Source organism: Myotis myotis, unplaced genomic scaffold, assembly GCF_014108235.1.
Source record: "Myotis myotis isolate mMyoMyo1 unplaced genomic scaffold, mMyoMyo1.p scaffold_m19_p_5, whole genome shotgun sequence".
In the NCBI taxonomy this organism is placed as follows: domain Eukaryota; kingdom Metazoa; phylum Chordata; class Mammalia; order Chiroptera; family Vespertilionidae; genus Myotis; species Myotis myotis.
The window spans coordinates 31,374,879-31,396,024 of NW_023416357.1; the positions used below are offsets into that span (position 1 = coordinate 31,374,879).

Consider the following 21,146-nt stretch of genomic DNA (forward strand, 5'->3'; position numbering starts at 1 on the left):
TTCTTGGGGACTGAAGACTTCTGGAAAGTAGAAAACACTTTTCTTTATAAACTCTTTTGATAATATACATTTTTTATAAGGGAAAGTTTATTTAGAAAGTTACAGAGGTAGTAGAAGGGCCCTTGAAGCTTAGGAGAAAGGGAAAGAGATACACATCTTGAGGGACGAAAGAGGGAGGAGAGGCACAAGCAATGTCTGGGAAGAAAGAGAGCAGAATCAAGTACTAATACATAGGCACTCTGCATCTATGAAAAGTGGCACTGCATACCTTTCTGTGAATATGAGATTTAAAAAACAGTTCCAATTATGATGTAATTTATTTCAGTCTAAAGCACAAAGGAGAAGTGCCAATATCCAGAGCTTCTCTCTGTTTTCCTTGCATAAATGATGTGAATATATTGGGGGAGACGGGAGGGAGGATGTGTTATTTTCCTTCCACAAAAGAGAGTAAAGTTTTTGAAAGACCCTGATAAAGCACAATCTGTAATTCATCCCTGACATGGGACCTACCAGCTGGTTTCAAATGGTAGAAACAACTGTGAAGTGGAAGCAGATATGAAAACATTATTTTTAAAACACCCTATTTGTTCCCTACCACCACCATCCATATCTCTCAGAAGCTAGCAGAAAGAAAAACTTAAATTTGTATTTGTTGGTTGCCTTTTTTAATGAATCATTCTGTATGTCTGTAGTAGACTGTTTGTAAAGATGAATGCAAATATTCCTCCCATCCTGTTCACAGGTACCTCTGTAATGTAACTGCAAATCTGTCCATAAAAAAGTAGAACTACCCTGGCCAGTGTGCTCAGTGGTTAGGGCATCGTTCCTCAAACCAAGGGGTCTCGGGTTCAATTCCAGGTCAAGGGTATGTACTGGCTCTTCGATCACTCCCCACCCCCCCAGTAAGGGCATGTACAGGAGGCAACTAGTTGATGTGTCTCTCTCACATTGATGTTTCTCTCTCTCCCTCTCTCCTTCCTCCTCCTCCCTCCCTTCCAATCTCTCTGAAAAGCAATGGCCAAAATATCCTCAGGTAAAAATTAAAAAAAAGAAGAAGTGGAACTGAATAGGGACTATAGTCAATAATAATGTAATAACTATGTATGGTGTCAGATGGGTACTAGACTTCCAGGAAGGGGATCACCTCATAAGTTATATAAATGTCTACCCACTATGTTGTATACCTGAAATATTAAATGTCAACTGTAATTGAAAAAAAAATTGAATTTAACAAAAAAGAAAAGTGGAGCTGAATTTCTACAATCTGGAATTAGCTGACTTGCTCTGACCAATGAGGTCTAAACAAAAAGTTACAGGCAGAAACCTTCTTTTGGTTATGTTGAACCACTATGTGAAGATACTTGGCCCAGCCAACAGCCAGAACCAAGTCAAGGGATCTTCCTGTCTAGTCAAGTCACCAGATGATCGTGGCACATGAGTGGCCCCAACAATAAAGCCACTGCCATAAGCCCAGGCCAGATTGCTGACTCACAAAATTGTGGGCAAGTAAATGGTTAAGCCAAATGAAACAATGCCACAGACTCCCCAAGTCTTCTGAAATCATATGTATAATTTTATGAGTATGTGGCATGAGCACTATTCTATAAAAAGGAGATTCTCAAAGTGGTCTATGAGCCAAATAAAAAATTAAACAACTGAAGTATGGTAGCTACCATCTATAGTTTAACTTAAACCCTACTGTTTGGCTTATGTACCTATTTGCTTTGTTTAACAATGGACAGTTATTTTGATTTTCTGAATTATATAAATCATCCCATTCAATTAAATGCCCTATTGATGGTAATGTGAATATCCCATGGATTGGGTCATACTGATCTTAGAGAGCACATTCTTCTGTACCTGGAAACAGGACAGCACAATTACCCTAAATTGTTTTAGTGGCCACAGGTGGCGCGTTCCAGCTGACTCAGTGGTCGGGAGACCCGAGGGCTCTAGATAATGTGTTTCTATCAACTCAGTGATCCGGAGACCCAAAACTGTAATTGAGATAACATGCCTAAGTTTAATCCAGGTTACCCAAGGGCTCTAGATAATGTATTTCTGTCAATTCAGTGACCCTGAGACCCAAAACTGTGATTAACATGCTTAATTCTGCTTCTGTAATCTGCTTTTTTGCGAGCCAGGTGCCTCATTCCAAACCCTGGGATGTAATCAATACCTTTGTAATTTTTGCCTATATAAGTCTGGTTTTGCCACCATCTTATGGCTATGAGATTTGGGAATGGGCCCTCATAGTCCCGGATGCAATAAATGTGCCTCTTTAATTCGACTTCTTGAGGCGTCCTTCTGTGACTCGCGGGGTACGTTACAACACAACCATCTGCCCCAACCACGATTTCTCTTAGAAGCTGGCTTTCTTAGCTCTGGCTTGACCCCACCGGCCATTGTGACACTGGTTCCCGAAAGAAAAGGAAACCCTAATTATACCTCCCCCTGTCCCACTGTCCTCATCTCTTCCACATATACAAGCCTAGTAACTAGTTGAATTAGAGGTTGAACTTAATTCCCATCTTTTCCTGGATATCCATTAGGGTGCACAGAACAAGGAGACTAATTCCCCAGAAGTGACCAGAAGTGGTGCCAGACCCAAGAGGAAGGTCCCTTCCTCCCAAATTACCAGTACGCTTTCATAGAAAGCTGCCTAAAACCCTGCCATGAACATACCAAACTGTCATCACTCCTTCCTTTATGGTAATCCTCTGAAACACAAATCACTATAATCACCTGCTCCAGGTCATAAAAGAAATCAAAGTAAGAACCCCTGAGAACTCCCAATACCGAAGCTCTTCTCCCAGGAGAAAAGGCTCTTTCAGACCAACCAGCCCAGCCCCCTCATTTATGTCAATGATGGGAAAAACAAACAAACAAAAACAGAAACGCCAGGGACCGGAAATGTGGTCAGGGCGATCCACCTCTGCTCTGGGCACCGTTAGAAAGAACCTCAAGTTGTCACCACCAGTGACTCTCAGGACGGAGACACGCCCTGCAGGAGGGTCCCTACGGTTAGAAATGGGTTTCCCCGCTCCCGGCAGCAGGCGAAGGATTACTCGGGACAAACAGGCTGGGAGAGGGGGTCACCTGGTCCTCCCGGCTCTTCAAAGTGGGAAGTGCCATTGATGGCCCAGAACACCTCCAAGATCTCGGGAACGAAGCTGCGCCCCCGACGGCCTGGGCTCCGGGACCCGTTCTCCGTTCTTTGAGCAACATCCAGAAAACGGCCACCCCAAACCCCGGCCCGGCCCCCAAACCCCGGCCCGGCCTGCGCTCCAGAAGCGAAGACTGACCCGTCAGCGGGAAGGCCGGGGGGTCGGGGACCGGAGGCCCCCTCATGCTCACTCACCAGCCTGGTGGCCCGGTACGGCCCGGGCCCCACAATGCGGTGCTCCATGCCCCGCACACGGCGGCGGCGGCGGCGACGCTGCGGGACGGCGAGAACCGTCCTAGCCGCTGTTTGAATCGCGAGCCTGCGCGCAGCGGGCGCTGATTGGGCGGCGCTGCAGCACGTGACAGGAACTGCTGGGCGGGGCCGCCCGGGACCCACGCGGAAGGGGGCGGGGCCACTGTTTCCTTGGAGTCCTTCTGCGGAGGGAGCTGTGGACGCACTCCCAGCCCGGGCTAAGTGGTACCGGCCCTCGCCCACCTGCGCACGTTCTGCGGGCGCCTGTCGACTGGCCGTGCAGGGTGTCTCCGCCACGCTCTGAGGCGAAGGTGGCTGGAGCCACCGCACACACCCCACCGCCCGTCCACCCTGCGTACACAGCTTTTTCTGCAAACACGTCCATGAAAGTAACACTCAGTGACCGAAACCCAGCGGGGCTGGATAGAAAAACCCCCGTCTGCCCTTCCAAATGCACCGTGAACCGGGAGGTGCTGCCAAGATTGGGGAAAGTCGATAGTGAAAGGAAGCGAGCGGGCAGCGTGTAGTCTACAAGTGGAGGGACATTTAAAAACTGGGTATGAGCCCGTAGCCACGAGGAGTGTCTATAGCGTGTAGGAGCAGCAAAGGTGGGAAAGAGTCCCGATTTAGCTTCCTATTTGTTCTTTTGATAGGTTTTCCCTTGAATTTGAGTTCTATATTTTGTATCAGACTGAATTTTTCAGTCCCTTGCCACAGGGCTGTGAGTTCTTTTTTTACTGCTCAGGATTTTCCCCACCAGGGAATTAAATTGGTGGACTGATGTTCAATTTTTCAAAAGGACAAATGAGGTCCCAACTCTTTGCCTATGACTAAAATTCGAAGTTCAAGTCTGATCACCTCAGAGAGTGCTGGCGAGGATGTGGAGAAAAGGGAACCCTCATGCACTGCTGGTGGGAATGCAAACTGGTGCAGCCTCTGGAAACAGTATGGAGTTTCCTCAAAAAATTAAAAATCGAACTCCCATTTGACCCAGTAATCCCACTTCTACGAATATATCCTAAGAAAGCAGAAACACCAATCAGAAAGAATATATGCACCCCTATGTTTATAGCAGCACAATTTACAATAGCTAAGATTTGGAAACAGCCTAAGTGCCCATCAGCAGATGAGTGGATTAAAAACCTGTGCTACATCTACACAATGGAATACTATGCTGCTGTAAAAAAAAAAAAAAAAAAGAAGGAATGCTTACCATTTGCAACAGCATGAATGGACCTGGAGAGCATTATGCTAAGCAAAATAAGCCAAAGATAAAGATCACATAATCTCACTCATTTGTGGAATATAATGAACATCATAAACTGATGAACAAAAATAGATACAGAGCCATAGAAGCATTAAACAGACCATCAAACCTCAGAGGGAAGGAAGGGGAGGGTAGGCGGGGACAGAGGGAAGTGGGGGAAGAGAGAAGATAGAGACCAACCAAAGAACTTGTATGCATATAAGCATAACCAATGGACACATACAGGCAATAGGGGGGTGAAGGCCTAGTCTAGGGGGTGGGGGTGGCCTGGGAGAGGTCAATGCGGGGGGGAAAGGGGGCATATATAATACTTGCAACAATAAAGATTTTTTAAAAAGAAATAAATTACATCCTTACTTTTGTAAAGCAGCTTTCAAAGCTTTTTCACATTATCTTATTTGATTCTCAGAACCATTTGGAGATGTAAATCATGAATAACCCATTATTATTCAGGAAGCTAAGCTTCAGGGAGGATAAGTGACTTACCCAGAGACATTAAGTGTCCCATTAACAAAACTTGCATTTGAACCTAGACCAGTGGTTCTCAAGCTTGGCTGCACATTAGAATCTTTTTAAAATCTGGGAATCTTTTTAAAATCCTGATTTCTGGGCCTCATCCTCCGGAAATTCTGTTTCTTTGTTATGGGGTGAGGCCACAACATTAGTAACAAAGAAACAGAATTTCCGGAGGATGAGGCCCAGAAATCAGGATTTAAAAAAGATTCCCAGGTGATTCTAATGTGCAGCCAAGGTTGAGAACCACTGACCTAGACCTTCTTCAGCGAAAACCTGGGTAGTTTGGTTTGGCTTGGTTGTTTGATTGGTTTTTACTAATACCTTCAGAAATCAAAAAGGATAATTTTCAAATATAAAGTCAAATTTTGCATTTATATTTATGCACACACACATTCAAGGAGAAGGGGGAAAAGAAACCTTTTATAAATCTATCCAAACGTTCCTTCCCAGGAGTGAGTCTCATAAACATCACACATTTGAATTCTTTTCAACTATGGTTTGGCTTGTTACTTTTGTATGAACTGGGATTGACTGCATATGAAGTATAAATTTAATCAGATGACTACACCCCCAACACAATTGAATTCTCAGTTATATTTCAAATTATTAAAATGTATTACCACATCCCAAGTGTAGCAATTATTAAACTTCATTTTCACACTCCGAGTGTAGCAATTTTAAAAAATTACTGTACATACTCTTATCTGGTATATTAGGAGTGAGACTATCAAGATCCTTAAAGCAGCTTTCATTCAGCCTCAGAACTTTTTTTTTTTTTAATATATTTTATTGATTTTTCACAGAGAGGAAGGGAGAGAGATAGAGAGCCAGAAACATCGATGGGAGAGAAACATCGATCAGCTGCCTCCTGCACACTCCCCACTGGGGATGTGCCTGCAACCCAGGTACATGCCCTTGACCAGAATCGAACCTGGGACCCTTGAGTCCGACGATCTATCCACTGAGCCAAACCGGTTCCGGCCAGCCTCAGAACTTCTTTATAGAGTGAGTGTTAGTACACTGAGAACTGGCAGTTGACTTATCACTAACTGACTTATCACCAGCCGACTTATCACTGACATCAGGAAATTTCAAGCTGTGGGGGGGAAAGCAACATAGACATCAAGTACAATGTGGGGTTGGAAGCTGTATTTCTCAATCACACTGAGTAGGGAGTGGCTGGAAGCCATGCCTCCACTCTCGGGAGGATTCCTGGCTGACGCACTCAATCCTGCTGCCTGAAAGCTCTCCCAGCCGGTTGGATGTGTCATTTTGAAAGGACTCTGCTGAAACCTGATTGTTCTGCAACCACATTCAGTTGTGTTTGTTGGCATTTAAGCCATCAAGACAGTCTATTTGCTGAGGTTCTTAAAAGTTGCAAATTCCATGACTTGATTTCCACAGCTATTGGTCTGTCCCAGCACCATTCTGTTGGAAAATGCTCTTCCCGCTGCCCCGCCTACCTCCCCCTCCCACCCCCGCCGCCCCTCGCCGCCACGCCCCGCCCCCCCCCCCCCGCGCGCGCGCGCGCGCGCGCGCACACACACACACACACACACACACACACACACACACACACACACCAGAACTTTTTGTGTATCAATACTATTCACTAATAGAGATCATGTTCTTTGGGATGTGGGTAAATAAGAAGGCATAAAAACATGTGGAAAATATAAAACCATACTATTTCATTGAAATGGTTTAATAATATTTTTATTTCAGTGTTAAAGAAAATAAATGCCACAAAGAAATAAGTGAATTTACATTCATTTCATTTATTCAATATGTATGAGTACCTCCTATGTGTCAGACACTGTTCCAGTCACTAGAATATAGTAGAGAAAATAAAAGCCCTTCTTTTCAGGAACTGACATCCCAGTAGGGAGGGGACAACAAGTCAACTATGATACTTTTTTTAAGCATATGCACCAGGTGGTAATTGAGTGCTGGAAAGAAAAATAGAAAAAGTAGAGAGGAGGGGCATGATATTTTTTCTCAGGTGGCAAAGGAGGGTCCCTTTGATCACATTTGAGTAAACAATCTGCATGAAATAAAGGAATAGCTTTCTGGGGGAAAACATTCTAAGTTGATGTGTGAATACCAGCCTATGTGAAAGCCGGAGGTGGACACATGCCCTCCATGTCCAGGGAATATGGGAAAAAGGACAGTGTTTGCTGAAGTGGAGTGAGTGAAGAGTGGAGAAGGGCTTATTAGGCTACATAGTGGGCCCTGGAATTTGTATTTTACTCTGAATTAGTTAAAAATGTATTCGAAAGTTTTAAGCAACAGAGTGTCCAGGCCTTAAATGGGATTTTTTAAGCATCACTTTGGCTGCTTTGTGGCTAATAGACTGGGATGAGCAGAGGAGTGCAAGGTGAGAGTGAGAGCAGGAAAACCATTGAGGAAGCTGTAGGAAAAAAATAGTTAATTTGGCTGGCACAGTGCTTGATACAAAGTGACAATCAATAAATATTTGCTGAACAAATTAATGAATAAGCAAGTGAAACCAAGTTTCTAAAGTTACTCATCTCTTAAAAATAAATGAGATTTATTCTGTGTTTAAGTATATTTCTTACATATATGTACTCTACAATACAATAAACTTCTTAGACTTTCAATTTAACCTATAAAATTTGCTTCTGAATCTAATGCTCTGTTATGTCTTATTGTTCAGTATTATTCATACTTGCTTCTTCCTTCTGATCTGGAAAGATACAATCCACACTCTATATCTTGTGTTATAATCACTCACACACACACCTCCCTCCTGCCGCCTTAACACTCACACCTTACAATTCTATGTTAGTATCATAAAATCTTTACCAAGGATACAGATGAATAGATTCTCATATTTGGCCATAAGTTCAGTTTCTGGTACATTATACTCATGTCTCTTTGTTGCTCTAGCAATGTATAATTCTCCATATCTAGGAGAGTGACCTGGTGGGGGAAAATGTTTTTAACTAACATTGGTCTGGCCAAGGGATATAGGATAAAATAGAGGAGGAAGATCTTGGAGGTAGGAAAGTCATTCCGAATGTAGTTAAATGAATACAGACAGGGAATTCCAAGAGCAATGGAGAGTTGTGAAAATAGTTGCTTACACTCTTCTCTTGTGTCTCAGTTTCCTAACCAATAAAATGGAAATAATAGTAGTATCTGCTTCATAGGGTCATTGAAAGACTTAAGTGAGAATATACATTCAAATTTCTTAGCATTCTGCTTCCCTTGTATGGTAGGCAGAATTCTAAGATGGTCTCCAAGATTCCTGATGCACACACACTCTTCCACATAGTCAATCAAATGCTAATCCAGCTACTGCTGTAAATGGCTTTTGCACGTGTAATTAAGGTCCCAACTCAGTTTACCTTACAATCAGGAGATTATCTACTAGTAAATGGGCCTGACTTAATCACATGAGCCCTTTAGGAGGAACGAGTTTTCTCTGGCTGCTTGCAAAAGTCAGAGACTTGAAGGGGAACTGAATTCTGCCACCCTGAATGAGTGTGGAAGCAGCTTTTCCCCCAGGACTTCCAGAGGGGAACTCAGTCTGGTTGATGTCTTGATTTCAGCCTTCTGATACCTGACATTCTGAGCAGTGACCACGTCACACCATATCAGACTTCTGACCCACTGAAGCGTGAACAAGTAAATGGGCATTGTTCTTAATCACTAAATTTATAGTAATTTCTTATGTAACAAAAGAAAACTGATAAAACTTGTATAAACAAACTCTCGATAAATGTTTGTTCTAGCTCCTACATGGCTATAGAAGGGATAGAAGAAATGTCAATATTTAGTGAATATTGGCTAACCAAAGAACTTACATGCATATATGCATAGCACATGGACACAGACAATAGTATGGGGAAGGCTTGGTGAGGGGGTGAGCTAGAAGGACTCAATGGCGGGGGGAGGGGGGAGGTACACCTGTATTACTTTCAACAATAGAGATAAATTTTTAAAAAAATGAGGAAGAAAAAGCCTTGGATGGCCCTAAATATCATCTGGGAGACTGGCAGAAAGACTGCACCACAATGAAGTCTAACTTGTCTGATAAACAAGAAGGGGCTCAGAGAAGGGACTTGACTATTCATAAAATTCAATTTATGTATTCTACCAACAGAGGTACCTAGAGATACTTAGATTCCATACGTGACTTATGGTTTGGCTCTTTACCAGGAACTGCAAATATCCATGACACATACAGTTTTCTAAATTTCATGAGGTGAAAGCTTGAAACTCCCACCTTGGAGGCTGGTATGCAAGAGAATGGCATCAGCTTGAAAGTGAGTCTAGCCATCCACCTAGGATCCCTGCTCCATGTGACTTTGATATGAACGCCTCTTCTTGCCCGTGCATGTTAGGGGAAAAGATATCATACTAGTATCTGAGAATTCACCCAAGTCATTAGCCCTGTTCCTCATAAATGCCAAAGGCCAAAGGAAGTTGAGATTTGGACATGCAGCATTCAATTAACAGTGAAACATCCAAATAAATTTGGAAAGTATTAGATCAAGAGGGCAGGATGGAATTTTGGAAGTTGACCCCTGACGATAAATAAGGACTTTGAGGAAGAAAGAATATAGAGAGAAGAACTGAGGACTTGCTCTCTGCTCCACAGCTGAGCCGAGGCTTCTCTGCCCACGCCTGGCAATTCGCCTGCTGCATTCCTCAGCCTGCCCCAGGCCAGTGACAGCTAGATTAGCAATTTGTCCCACTCTTGGTTCCCTTCTTAGAGGTTTAAACTCCAGCCATCAATCAAAGACCTTCTCTTCTATTTTACTCTCCGAGGCACAAGATTCAAGTTTTTGCCTTAGCTGCACATTACAAATCAGTACATGTTACTGAACTTTCAGGTAGCTGACAAATAGTCAAACTATACACTCCAGGATTAGAAGATCAGTTGTCTGGCCTATAGCACCTAAATTGAGTTTTAAGGAAAATCTGAAGAATAGGATAAAATTATCTGCACTTTTCAAACACTCATCACAAAAGGTTCCTAAAATAATAATGTATTTACTACAGCACCAAAGAATTCAATCTACTAAACAAACGTGAAGGAAGGGGAGAATGTGCAGAACTTCTGGAAAACGCTCTCTCACCACCAGGCACTTGTAAGTAGTAAGGTGCCCAGGGCAGGGGTCGCTTCCTGTTGGGGAAAGATATATCACAGGGAATGTTATTCTCTTGGAGGCAGCAGCAAAGAGTCCTGGCAGCTAAGGCCCATGGGCAACAAACAAATACAGGAGCCCAGAGGGCCCCAAGTGGGGCTAAGTCAGAGCAGGATGAAAATGCGATTGTGAGGCAAAAGCAGCTGGGGAACAAGGCGGACCTGTGAGCCAGGCTTGGGCAGGGTGCCTGTCCGTGTTGGGCTGTCTTACAGGACTAACAGAGGCAACAATGGTTATTGTGTTCGCCTACAACACTGCCACTCTTATTTTCTTTCAGAGCGGTAACTGAAACTGGCTTGGCTATGAAAAACAAAAATCATTTTAAGCATTTGTCCTTATGGATGATGATTACGTTATATTTTATCATTTTCTTTTGTTTATCTCTGACACAGATCAGCTTTCTTTCAGCTTTTGATTGGATTATAACGTATACAGAGAAAAGCACATGGACTGTCAGTATAGGGCTTGGCAATTTTCACAAACTGAACACATCCTTGTAGCCAACATTCAGACCAAGAAACAGAACATGACCAGCACCTGAGCAGACTCCTCATGCCACCCTCAGTCTCCACCCCCCGCCCCCCCACCCCCAAAGTTAACTGAAGCAGATCCTTTACTTGTAAGGAAAAAAGAAACAAGAGTTTACCCCAGACCAAAGAGGGAACAGGAGCCAACTCACAAATTACCAGAAATTTAGTCCACCTACAGTGTAACCCAAAAACCAACTATGAAAAGTGAAGGGATGAAAGGATTTTCTTTAGAGGACCAAAAAACACAGCATTTGGTTTCAAGCTTGACTGGATATGTCATTTGTGGATTTTCCTTTCATTTCAGAGAGACTTTCTAGACATTTAAACCTGTTTGACTGCATTTTCTTAACTCGCTTTCTTGGTCGCTCCTGGAATTAACAATAGGGCAGCACTTTGATTCCAGCTCCAATAAAGGTTGAGGAGGGACAGTGGCTCTTCAGAGTGGTCCTCAGCCTGTCTACACACCAGAACCCTGGAGACTCTTAACCAAACATAGATGCAAGGCTGATTCCAGGTCTCCTGACAGTAGTCCCTTTGGGGAGAGGGGACATCAGAGGAGTGATCACAGAAATGCCATTATTACCAGATCCCCTCCCACAGCAAGCTGTGGGCTGAAGGCGGGGTTCTGTGGGCCCTGCCAGGAAGAGTCCTGAGGACCGAGGCAGCATCTTAGAAGAGAGTGCCTCTTGCCTGTTCTGTGCTTGCAGCTGAAGTTCTCAGAAGTAGCATATTAAATGAATGTTAGATAAAGGGCCATGAGGAGAGTCAAGTCAGATCTACAAATTTCGCCTGGTTAGTCCAGGAAAACATATAGAACCCAAGAAGATGGGAAAAAGAAGGTACGATGAGCTAAGAGGCTGAGGCAGAGCTTGAAGTAACCTCAGAGCTACAGCACAAATAGCTAGAACCAAGTTTTGGGCAGAAGTTTTCAAAGAGACAGGAACCACAACACCACCTATTAAGAATTCTTGCCCCCAAAATGCAGCCCAAACCTGACCTTGGTGTTGTTTTAACTACCAATTGATTAGAAATGAAGAGAATAGGAGAATATATGGGGTTTCAACCAGCAAAATCTGGGATGTGGGAGGTTCTGTGAATGACCAGGTGTGCGCAACTGCAAGGAAAGGGGAGGGTGGAGGATGGAGGGAGAACCAGTAAGAGATTTAAGAGACAAATCAACTAATCACAGTGTGTGGACATTATTTGGAACATAATTCAACCAACTATAAAAATAACAAAAACTAAAAGCAACTAGGCAATTGAAGTTACAATAAATACTAAATAGATGTTTAAAGGTAAACAGAAATTAGAATTTAAAATTTTAATTGTATTTTAGTTTTATTTTTAAAGACTCCTTAATGTTTTAGATCAGTGGTTTCAGAACTTCAGCATGCATCAAGGTCACCTGGAAGATTTCTTGAAACAGATTTCTGGGCTCCGCCCCCAGAGTTCCTAATTCTGCAGGATTTTATTGGGGACTGAGATTTCCCATTTCTAACAAGCTAGATGCTGGGTACATGAAGGGCCATATTGCTATTCTACTTTTGTTATGTTAGAAATTTCTATTTTAGAAATATTTTAGGATAAGGAAAAAGAAATACTAGAAAAATCATTTGACAATATCCAACATCCATTCCTGACTAAAAAAATAAAATAAGCCCTGGCCGGTTTGGTTTAGTGGATAGAGCATTGGCCAGCAGACTGAAGGGTCCTGGGTTTGATGCCGGTCAGGGTCACATGCCTGGGTTGCAGGCTTGATCCCCAGTGGGGGGCTTGCAGGAGGCAGCCGATCAATGATTCTCTCTCATCATTGATATTTCTCTCTCCCTCTCTCTTCTTATCTGAAATCAATAAAAATATTTTTTAAAATAAATAAATAAAACTCTCAACAAATGGGAATAGAACTTCTTCAACCTTATACTAATAAGAATCTATTAAAATCCTACAGCTAACATCAGATGTGATGGGAAAGATTGAAAACTTTCTTCCCAAGATCAGCAACAAGGCAAGGATGTCTGCTTTCACCATTTCTATTTAACATTGTACTGGAGGTTTTAGCTACTGCAATGAGGCAGGAAGAGGAAATAAAAAGCATCCAGATTGGAGAGAATATGTTAGACTACCTTTATTTGCAGACAACTGTCATCTATGTAGAAAATCTTATGAAGTCTACAAAATATCTACTAGAACTGATGTAAAATTTTACAATACTGCGGCCACCGAGAGGGACTGAGCAGGGTAGGGGCTGGATGGCTGTCGGGGCAAGAGTGCTCTTTCTCTTTATGCTCTACAGCCCTGAGGAGCTTTTCCCCTTCTGAGCCTGCATCCTATCAACCTGGAGGCCCCAGGTGGGTTGCTTTTCTTCCCTGACTGATGTTGGCACTGAATACTACTTATTCCTCGGTTAATCATATTTCCACATGGGAAGACTTACCTTAAGCAACTATTTTCAAACTTGACTGTCACTTGGGGAACTTGAAAAACTACTGATGCCTGGGTTCCACTTCCACAGATTGTGATGTAATTGTTCTGGGTTATGGCCTGGGCAGAGGATCCCAGTGATTCCAAAGAGGTTCTAGTTTGAGAACCACTACCTTAGAGTAATGTATCTTGCCTTGTAACTTCTCTGAACAGTGAGTTTCAGAAGTGAAACTGGGCTCAGGCCCTAAGGCTTTTTTTTTTTTTTTTTTTTTTTTTGTGGGATTTGACTGCCTACAAAGTTTACCAAGTTTGTTTTACTACTCTGAGCCATAAATTTTATAACAGGCCCTGTGGCAAGGGGCAGAGGGAACAGAAGGTGGGAGAAGCCTGTGGTTGTCCAGAAGTGACTTCAGCAAGTTAAATCTATTTAATTTAGGTATAAGGAAGTATCAGTGGCCCTGGCCAGATGGCTCAGTTGGTTAGAGCATTGTCCTCATAGGCCAGGGTTGCAGGTTTGATCCCCGGTCAGGGCACTTACAAGAATCAACAAGCCCACTTAGCCACTTATTCAACAGACCTCAAGCCATCTCCTAATTACTTATCACCTCAATTTGTATTTGGAAAAATTCTAACCTACAAAAAAGTTGAAATAGTCCAAATACACCTATATGCCCTCCAAATACATTCATCAGTGGTTTCCATTGTGCTCCATTGCCATCTCTCTGTCTTGCACTCTCTCTTTTGGGGGCTGAGCAGAGGCTGAACCTCTATAGTTCAATAAGCATCTCCCAAGAACAAGAGTAGTTTTCTACTTAACCATGATACCACTTTACTCCCAGGAAGTTTAACAAATCTACATTATTTAATATATGATCCATATTTATTTATTTTTTTAAGATATATTTTTATTGTTTTCAGAGGGGAAGGGAGAGGGAGAGAGAGATGGAAACATCAATGATGAGAATCATTGATCGGCTGCCTTCTGCATGCCCCCTACTGGGGATCAAGCCCACAACCCAGGTATGTGCCCTTGACCAGAATCAAACCTGGGACCCTTCAGTCCACAGGCTGACGCTCTATCCACTGAGCCAAACCAGCCAGGGCAATATATGATCCATATTTAAATTTCTCCAATTTACCACAAACTTCCTTTATACCTATTTTAATAACTGCACACTGCATAGTTGTCTTGTCTCTTTACTCTGCATAATCTAGAATAATCTCCCTCCTTTTTATGAGACACTGACAAATGTGAAAAGGCCAGACTGACTGTGTCATTGAATATGCTGTAATGATGCTTCTGGTTAGACTCATATTAAATACTAGAGGCCTGTTGCACGAAGAGATAGGCCTTCCCTTCCCCTGGCTGCTGGCACCGGTTTTCCTCCGGCACCTGGGACCCAGGCCTTCACTCTGGCCAGAGCCGCCTTCAGCCTTCGCTGCTCCAGCCGGAGCCGCCTTCAGTCTTCGCTGCTCCAGCCGGAGCCGCCTTCAGTCTTCGCTCCGCCGCTTCGTGCCTATGTATGCAAATTAACTGCCATCTTTGTTGGCAGTTAATTTGCATATCTCACTGATTAGCCAATGGGAGGTGTAGCAAAGGTATGGTCAATTACCATGTTTCTCTATTATTAGATAGGATTTAGCAAGAATACTATGTTGATGGTCTTGTGTACTTCCAATCACATCACATCACAAAGAACTTGTTTGTCCCATTATCTCTGATGCTGAGTTTAATCAGTTGGTTAAGGTGGTACCCATCAGATTTCTTCATTTTAAGTGTATCTTTTTCTTTTATACTTAATAAATGATGTGGTACTATGAAAACATATGAATATCCCATTTCCCAACAGACTCATACCCAATAGTTTTTGCATCCATTATAATCTGTTATTATAATTGTGATTGCAAATAGGGATGTTGTAATTCTATCATTCATTCCACATTTTTTTGTTGTTGTTAATCCTCATTTGAGGATATTTTTCCATTGATTTTTAAAGAGTGGAAGGGAGTGGGAGAGACAGAGAGGGAAAGAGGGAGAAACATTGATGTGAGAGAGACACATGGATTGGTTGCTTCCCGCACGTGCCCCAACCAGGGCTGGGGATCAGCCTACAACAGAGATATGTGCCCTTGATCAGAATCAAACCCGGAACCCTTCAGTCCACAGGCTGACGCTCTACCCACTGAACCAAACTGGCTAGAGCCCTTCTACATTTTTTAACTGGAATTCTATGTAAAGAAGAGCTTCCCTCACCTTCACTCCACTTGCTGTATTTTTTGTTTGTTTTTAGTGTCATTATGGACTTATGAATTCTTTGTTTATTTAATGAACTATGACCCATTACTATTATTTGTCTTTATGAAACCAGCTCTTGTGTCCTTTCAGTATATCCCATTAGTCTTTAAGTAGTGTCTTTATTTCTATCACAAGAGGTTTCAAGCTCATCTTGTATAGTTCTTTCTCCAGATCTGAAGTCAACCTTTTCTCCAAGGAGCCTTCATTCCTTTTCATTGGAAATGGTATTTCTCATACCATTTTTCTTCAGTTCTAGTTTTTATTTTTAACTTCCTGGCTCCTGCATCTATCTCCAAGATTTTTCCAAACTCGGGCAGGGGAAAAATAAGATGTTATGAATTAACCCTCCTGCACCCCAACACCTGACCCAGTGTGTTACAGAACATACACCTTATCTTTTATATTGACCAATTTCTATGTTGATTCAACAAATATTTTTTGAGTGAGTGCTTATTCTACACTGGGTTATACTAAGCACCCTAGATAAAATCTGAAGCAACATAAGCACAGTCGTGGCCTTCATGGAGCTTATAGTCTAGTGGGGAGAACAAATATGAACTAGATGATCATACAAATACTTAACTGAAAATACTGTATGTGCTCTAAAAACAGGCACACTGAGTTCTAGGCATACAGCAGAGAATCTGATTTACCCTGGGTAGTTGTGAAGGCGTCCCTAAGATCTGAGACATGGATAGGAGTCATCAGTTCAAGGATAAGGGGTTTGTGTGTATGTTGGGGGCAGTGGTGGTGGTGGCAGAGGGCTAGGGACATAGTCAGTTGAACAGGTTCCAGACAGAAGTAAAGAGAGGAACTTGGAATATTAGAGAAGCCAAAAAGAATGCTGAGGCCTTTATTCAGCCAAAAGCTAGGGAGAGGGGCTATTAGGGTAGCTGGAAGGCTGGGCAGATACTGACTCCATGGGGCCTTGAGAGCAAGTTAAGGCTTTTAGTTTTTTATCATCTATATAACGGAAAGCTATCAAAAGGCTTAAACAGGAAAGAGGCTTCATTGGATCTGTATTTTAAAATTCATATTGGCCAATGCAGAAAAGATTGGCTGCAGCAAGGGTGCACGTTAGCATTTCAGGTGGAAGAAGGCTCTTTACTGCAGTGCACGCAGTGTTCTAGGGCAGTGGCTGTGAAATATCACTGTCACTTCCTGTCACCAAAGTGAGCACACACCCATTTTGTGGTTCTCTGAATATTTCTCTAGACAATGGGGAATCTAATGAATGGCCTCCACCCTAACTTAGCTCTCCCTAGCAGCCCCCACGCTCTCTGCTTCCCTTTTTCCTTTTATACCCTTTTTTCTTTTCTACCCGGTAGGGAAATACAAGAATGAGAATGGAGTTGATAATAGGAGCTTAAGAACACAAAGGCACACAAAGTCAATAAACACATTTCAAAAGCCTTCAAAAGGAAGGTGTGAGTCTCTGGAGAAAGGGAAAGAAACGGCAAAGGAGCTGGAAATTTGGTCAGGTCTCTTGTGGCGAGGAGGCAAGGATGGGTGAGAGGTTAAGGGGGACCAGGGTCTGAGCGCTGAGCTTGCCTTCACCCTTGCTTACTCCGCAGATTTGCCCTTTTGCCAACATACAATGTGGCCTCACTAAAAACCTGGCCTGCCCCAGCCCTGGAAATGGTTGAAACAGAGCAGTGGCAATGGTGAATGCAGAGCAGGAAGGCCAGAGGTCTGTACTCAGGAGGGGCAGGTAAAGTGTCAGTAACATGGAGAATTTAGCGGTTATATCTGGAAGTAAGTGCCGAGTAACCTGACAGATCCCTTATAACTATGTACAATCCGTACGCTATGTGGAAGTGTCTAACAGATTTTTTAAAGCTTCCCAACTCCTTTAACAATGCTGGCATAACTCTGACACCAAATCTAATAGACTTGGTGTCAGGTTACAAATTTAGGAAACATAAGGGAAAAGAGTAACATGAGAGTTACCATCCTAACCATTTTCGAGTGTTCAGTTCAGCAGTGTTCAGTACACTCACATTCTTGTGCAACTAATACTCAGAACTCTTTTCATCGTGCAAAACAGAAACTCTGTACTCGTTAAATAATACTTCCTCACTCCTCCCTTCCCCCAGCCCCTGGCAACCACCCTTCTACTTTCTGTTTCTATGAATTTTACTACTCCAACTACCTCATAAAAGTGAAATCATTCAGGATTTGTCTTTTTATCCTATTTTATTTACCATAATGTCCATCCAGGTTGACCCATGTGTCAGAATTTCCTTCCTTTTCAAGGCTAAATAGGATTCCAATACGTGCAAATACCACATTGTTTATCCATTCATCCACTGATGGATATTTGGCCAGCTTCCACCTTTGGCTCATGTGAAGACTTCTATGAACATAGGTGTACAAATATCTCTTTAAGTCCCTCCTTTCTATTCTTTTGTGTATTTACCCAAAGGCAGAGTTGCTGGATTATATTGTAATTTTATTTTTAGTTTTTTGAGAAAACCATACTTTTCTTCATAGCAGCTGCACAAAGGTTTCAATTTCTTCAAATAACAATTTCGCCAACCCTTGTTATTGTGTTTGCTTTTTTATTTCAAACAGTAGCCATCCTAATGGGTGTGTGTTTAATTTTTTTACACTATAAAATACATATGTTTATTGTGGTAATTAAAGATATAGAAAAAATAAAAATAAATGAAAGGAAAAAGTAAACATAATGGAGAAATAAAAGTTTCTTCAATAAATTGTGTTGGAAAAACTGGACAGGCACATGCAAAAGAAGGAACTAGATCATTATCTTACACCATCACAATATTAACTCAGAATGGATAAAGACTTGAATGTAGCCGAAACCGGTTTGGCTCAGTGGATAGAGCGTCAGCCTGCGGACTGAAAGGTCCCACGCTCGATTCTGGTCAAGGGCATGTACCTGGGTTGCGGGCACATCCCCAGTAGGAGATGTGCAGGAGGCAGCTGATCGATGTTTCTCTCTCATCGATGTTTCTAACTCTCTATCTCTCTCCCTTCCTCTCTGTAAAAAATCAATAAAATATATTAAAAAAAAAAAAAAGACTTGAATGTAAAACTAAAACAATGAAACACATGGAAGAAAATATAGTCACTAAACTTCTGAACATTTGTCTCAGAGATATTTTTGCAAATTGGACTCTAAAGGCAGGAAGATCAAAAGCAAAAATAGATGAATGGGACTACATCAAACTAAAAGGCTTCTGTACAGCAAAAGAAAGCATCAACAAAACAAAAAGGCAACCAACCGAACAGGAGAAGATATTTTCAAGTGACACTTCCAATACAAGTTTAATATCCAAAATATATACAGAACTCATGCAACTAAACAAAAAACCAACAATCTGATTTAAAAATGGGTAGAGACTTTGAATAGGTAGTTTTCAAGGAGGACACACAGATGGCCCACAGACATAGAAAAAGATGTTCAACATGACTAGTTATTAGGAAAATGCAAATGAAAATCACAATGAGATATCACCTCATACCTGTTAGAATGGCTACTATCAAAAATAAGAAATAACAAATGTTGGCAAAAATGTGGAGAAAGGGGAACCCTCAGACACTGTTGGTGGGATTGTAAATTGGTGCAGCCACTATGGAAAATAGTACAGAGGTTTCTTAAAACCTTAAGAACAGAACAAGTATATGATCTAGCAATTCCTCTTATTTTCCTGAAGAATATAAAATCACTAATTTGTAAAGATATATGTACCACTATGGTCATTGAAACATTATTTACACTAACCAAGAAATGGCAACAGCCCTTAGTCCAACTAAAATCAGCTCAACCAACCCACCATAAAACAGTTGTTGTAAACTACTGAAATTTTGAGGTTGACTATTACATAGCATTATTTTTTAACAGTTACCTGAAACTTACAACAAATACTAATAGATCTCTTTGGATGAAGAAAATATGGTAGAGTTCATTTTCCATTTGTACTTTTAGTGTTTTCCACATTTTCTACTTCCAGCTTGTGTTATTTTTTAAATTGGGTGGGAAAGAATAAGGAGGGGAAAAACAATGTAAAGAATTAAGTTTCTTCTTCCTTTTTATTTAAACTAGAGGCCCAGTGCACAAATTTGTGCACCAGTGGGGTCCCTTGGCCTGGCCTGCGGGATAGGGTCGAAACCAGCTCTCCGACATCCCCCGAGAGGTCCTGGATTGCGAGAGGGCGCAGGCCAGGCCAAGGGACCCCATCGGTGCATGATTGGGGCCGGGGAAGGATGCGGGAGGTTGGCCAGCCGGGGAGGGACCGTGGGAGGGCCCCAGGGCATGTCCAGTCTGTCTTGCTCAGTCCCAATCAGCTGCACCCCAGCAGCAAGCTAACCTACCAGTCACAGTGTCTGCCCCCTGGTGGTCAGTGCACATCATAGCGAGCGGTTGAGTGGCTTTAGCATATCATTAGCATATTATGCTTTGATTGGTTGAAGGGACGACTGGACAACTGGAAACAGCATATTAGGCTTTTATTATATAGGATTTGAATGAAATTGTTTATTTTCCACAGTGCATGCATGGCTACAATCAATCAAGCACCGGGAGTTTTACATGGTAAACACTGTAAAAAGAAGGAGGACATCTTAACAACAAAATCTACACCTGCCTGTCTCAGTGCTCTTCTCCTTGCTAGCTTCCCTAATTAAGCAGAGGGAAGACCCTCCCTTTGTCCACTGCCTCTAAAAGCACAAACCACACATGTCTGCCTTATTCTAACAAACTCTTTTTCTTTAAAATAATTATAAAAATAAGAAAAGGGGAAACTGTGAGCATTCAATATGCTATTCAATTACTAACTAATTAGAGGGAAAGAATTGAAACAATATTGAAGAATTCCACCATCTGTCTACATGTAAGTCCAGGTAATGCTCTGCCCTTTTTCTTACTTCATGCATCAGGGTAAAAGTTATTTAAATCTGCAGTCCATATCATTTTCCATATTAGCCCAGATTGTCTTATGTTTGCCAAATGGGTATGTATAGCCATAAAAACATATCCCCTACAAGGACACATTTGAAAAAAATTAATGTATCAAAGAGCACTCTATAATCTGATGTTACAGATATGTTTTAGACTAGCAGCTTTCATTCTTCAATTTTACAATCCTTGTGAGTTAGAGACAGGACTTTTTATTAAAAGTTCAGAGCCAAGTAACTAGAAGTACTTAAATCTATGTATATTGTTTATTCAATAACAATATCTAAAGTTTCTTTTTCCTTTTGTGTGGGAGAAAAATGAATGCTGTTTATTGTTTATTTCACCCTGCTGAAGACAAAGACGGTGGGGCGAGGGGTGGGAGGGAGCAGAACAACACATTAGGTAGACTATTATTATATGATTTTAAAGGGAATCAGCTTCCTTCCAAAAATTAGTTTTTAAAAAATAGAACTTGATAAGTTGGATTAAAGACACTAACGGTTTAAAGAATAATATGCTTTACATAAAAATTATTTCTAGCGCCGAGACCGGTTTGGCTCAGTGGATAGAGCGTCGGCCTGTGGACTGAAGGGTCCCAGG

At 42.0% G+C, this 21,146-nt stretch overlaps 1 protein-coding gene across 4 annotated transcripts in view; it reads right to left on the reverse strand.

The window, feature by feature from the left end:
* The window catches only part of DEPDC1B (DEP domain containing 1B), a 91,749-nt gene that overhangs the window by 60,944 nt on the left and 9,659 nt on the right, over nt 1-21,146 (reverse strand). The window contains exon 1 of one of the 4 annotated variants that reach the window (XM_036307770.1): nt 3,362-4,365. The exons of 2 other annotated variants lie outside the window; for them this stretch is intronic. In XM_036307770.1, coding sequence (XP_036163663.1) covers nt 3,362-3,409 — 48 coding nt within the window. In that variant the 5' untranslated portion in view covers nt 3,410-4,365. Of the gene's footprint in view, nt 1-3,361; nt 4,366-21,146 lie in introns of those variants that run through there. One more of the 4 variants, XM_036307773.1, reaches the window with a different exon arrangement.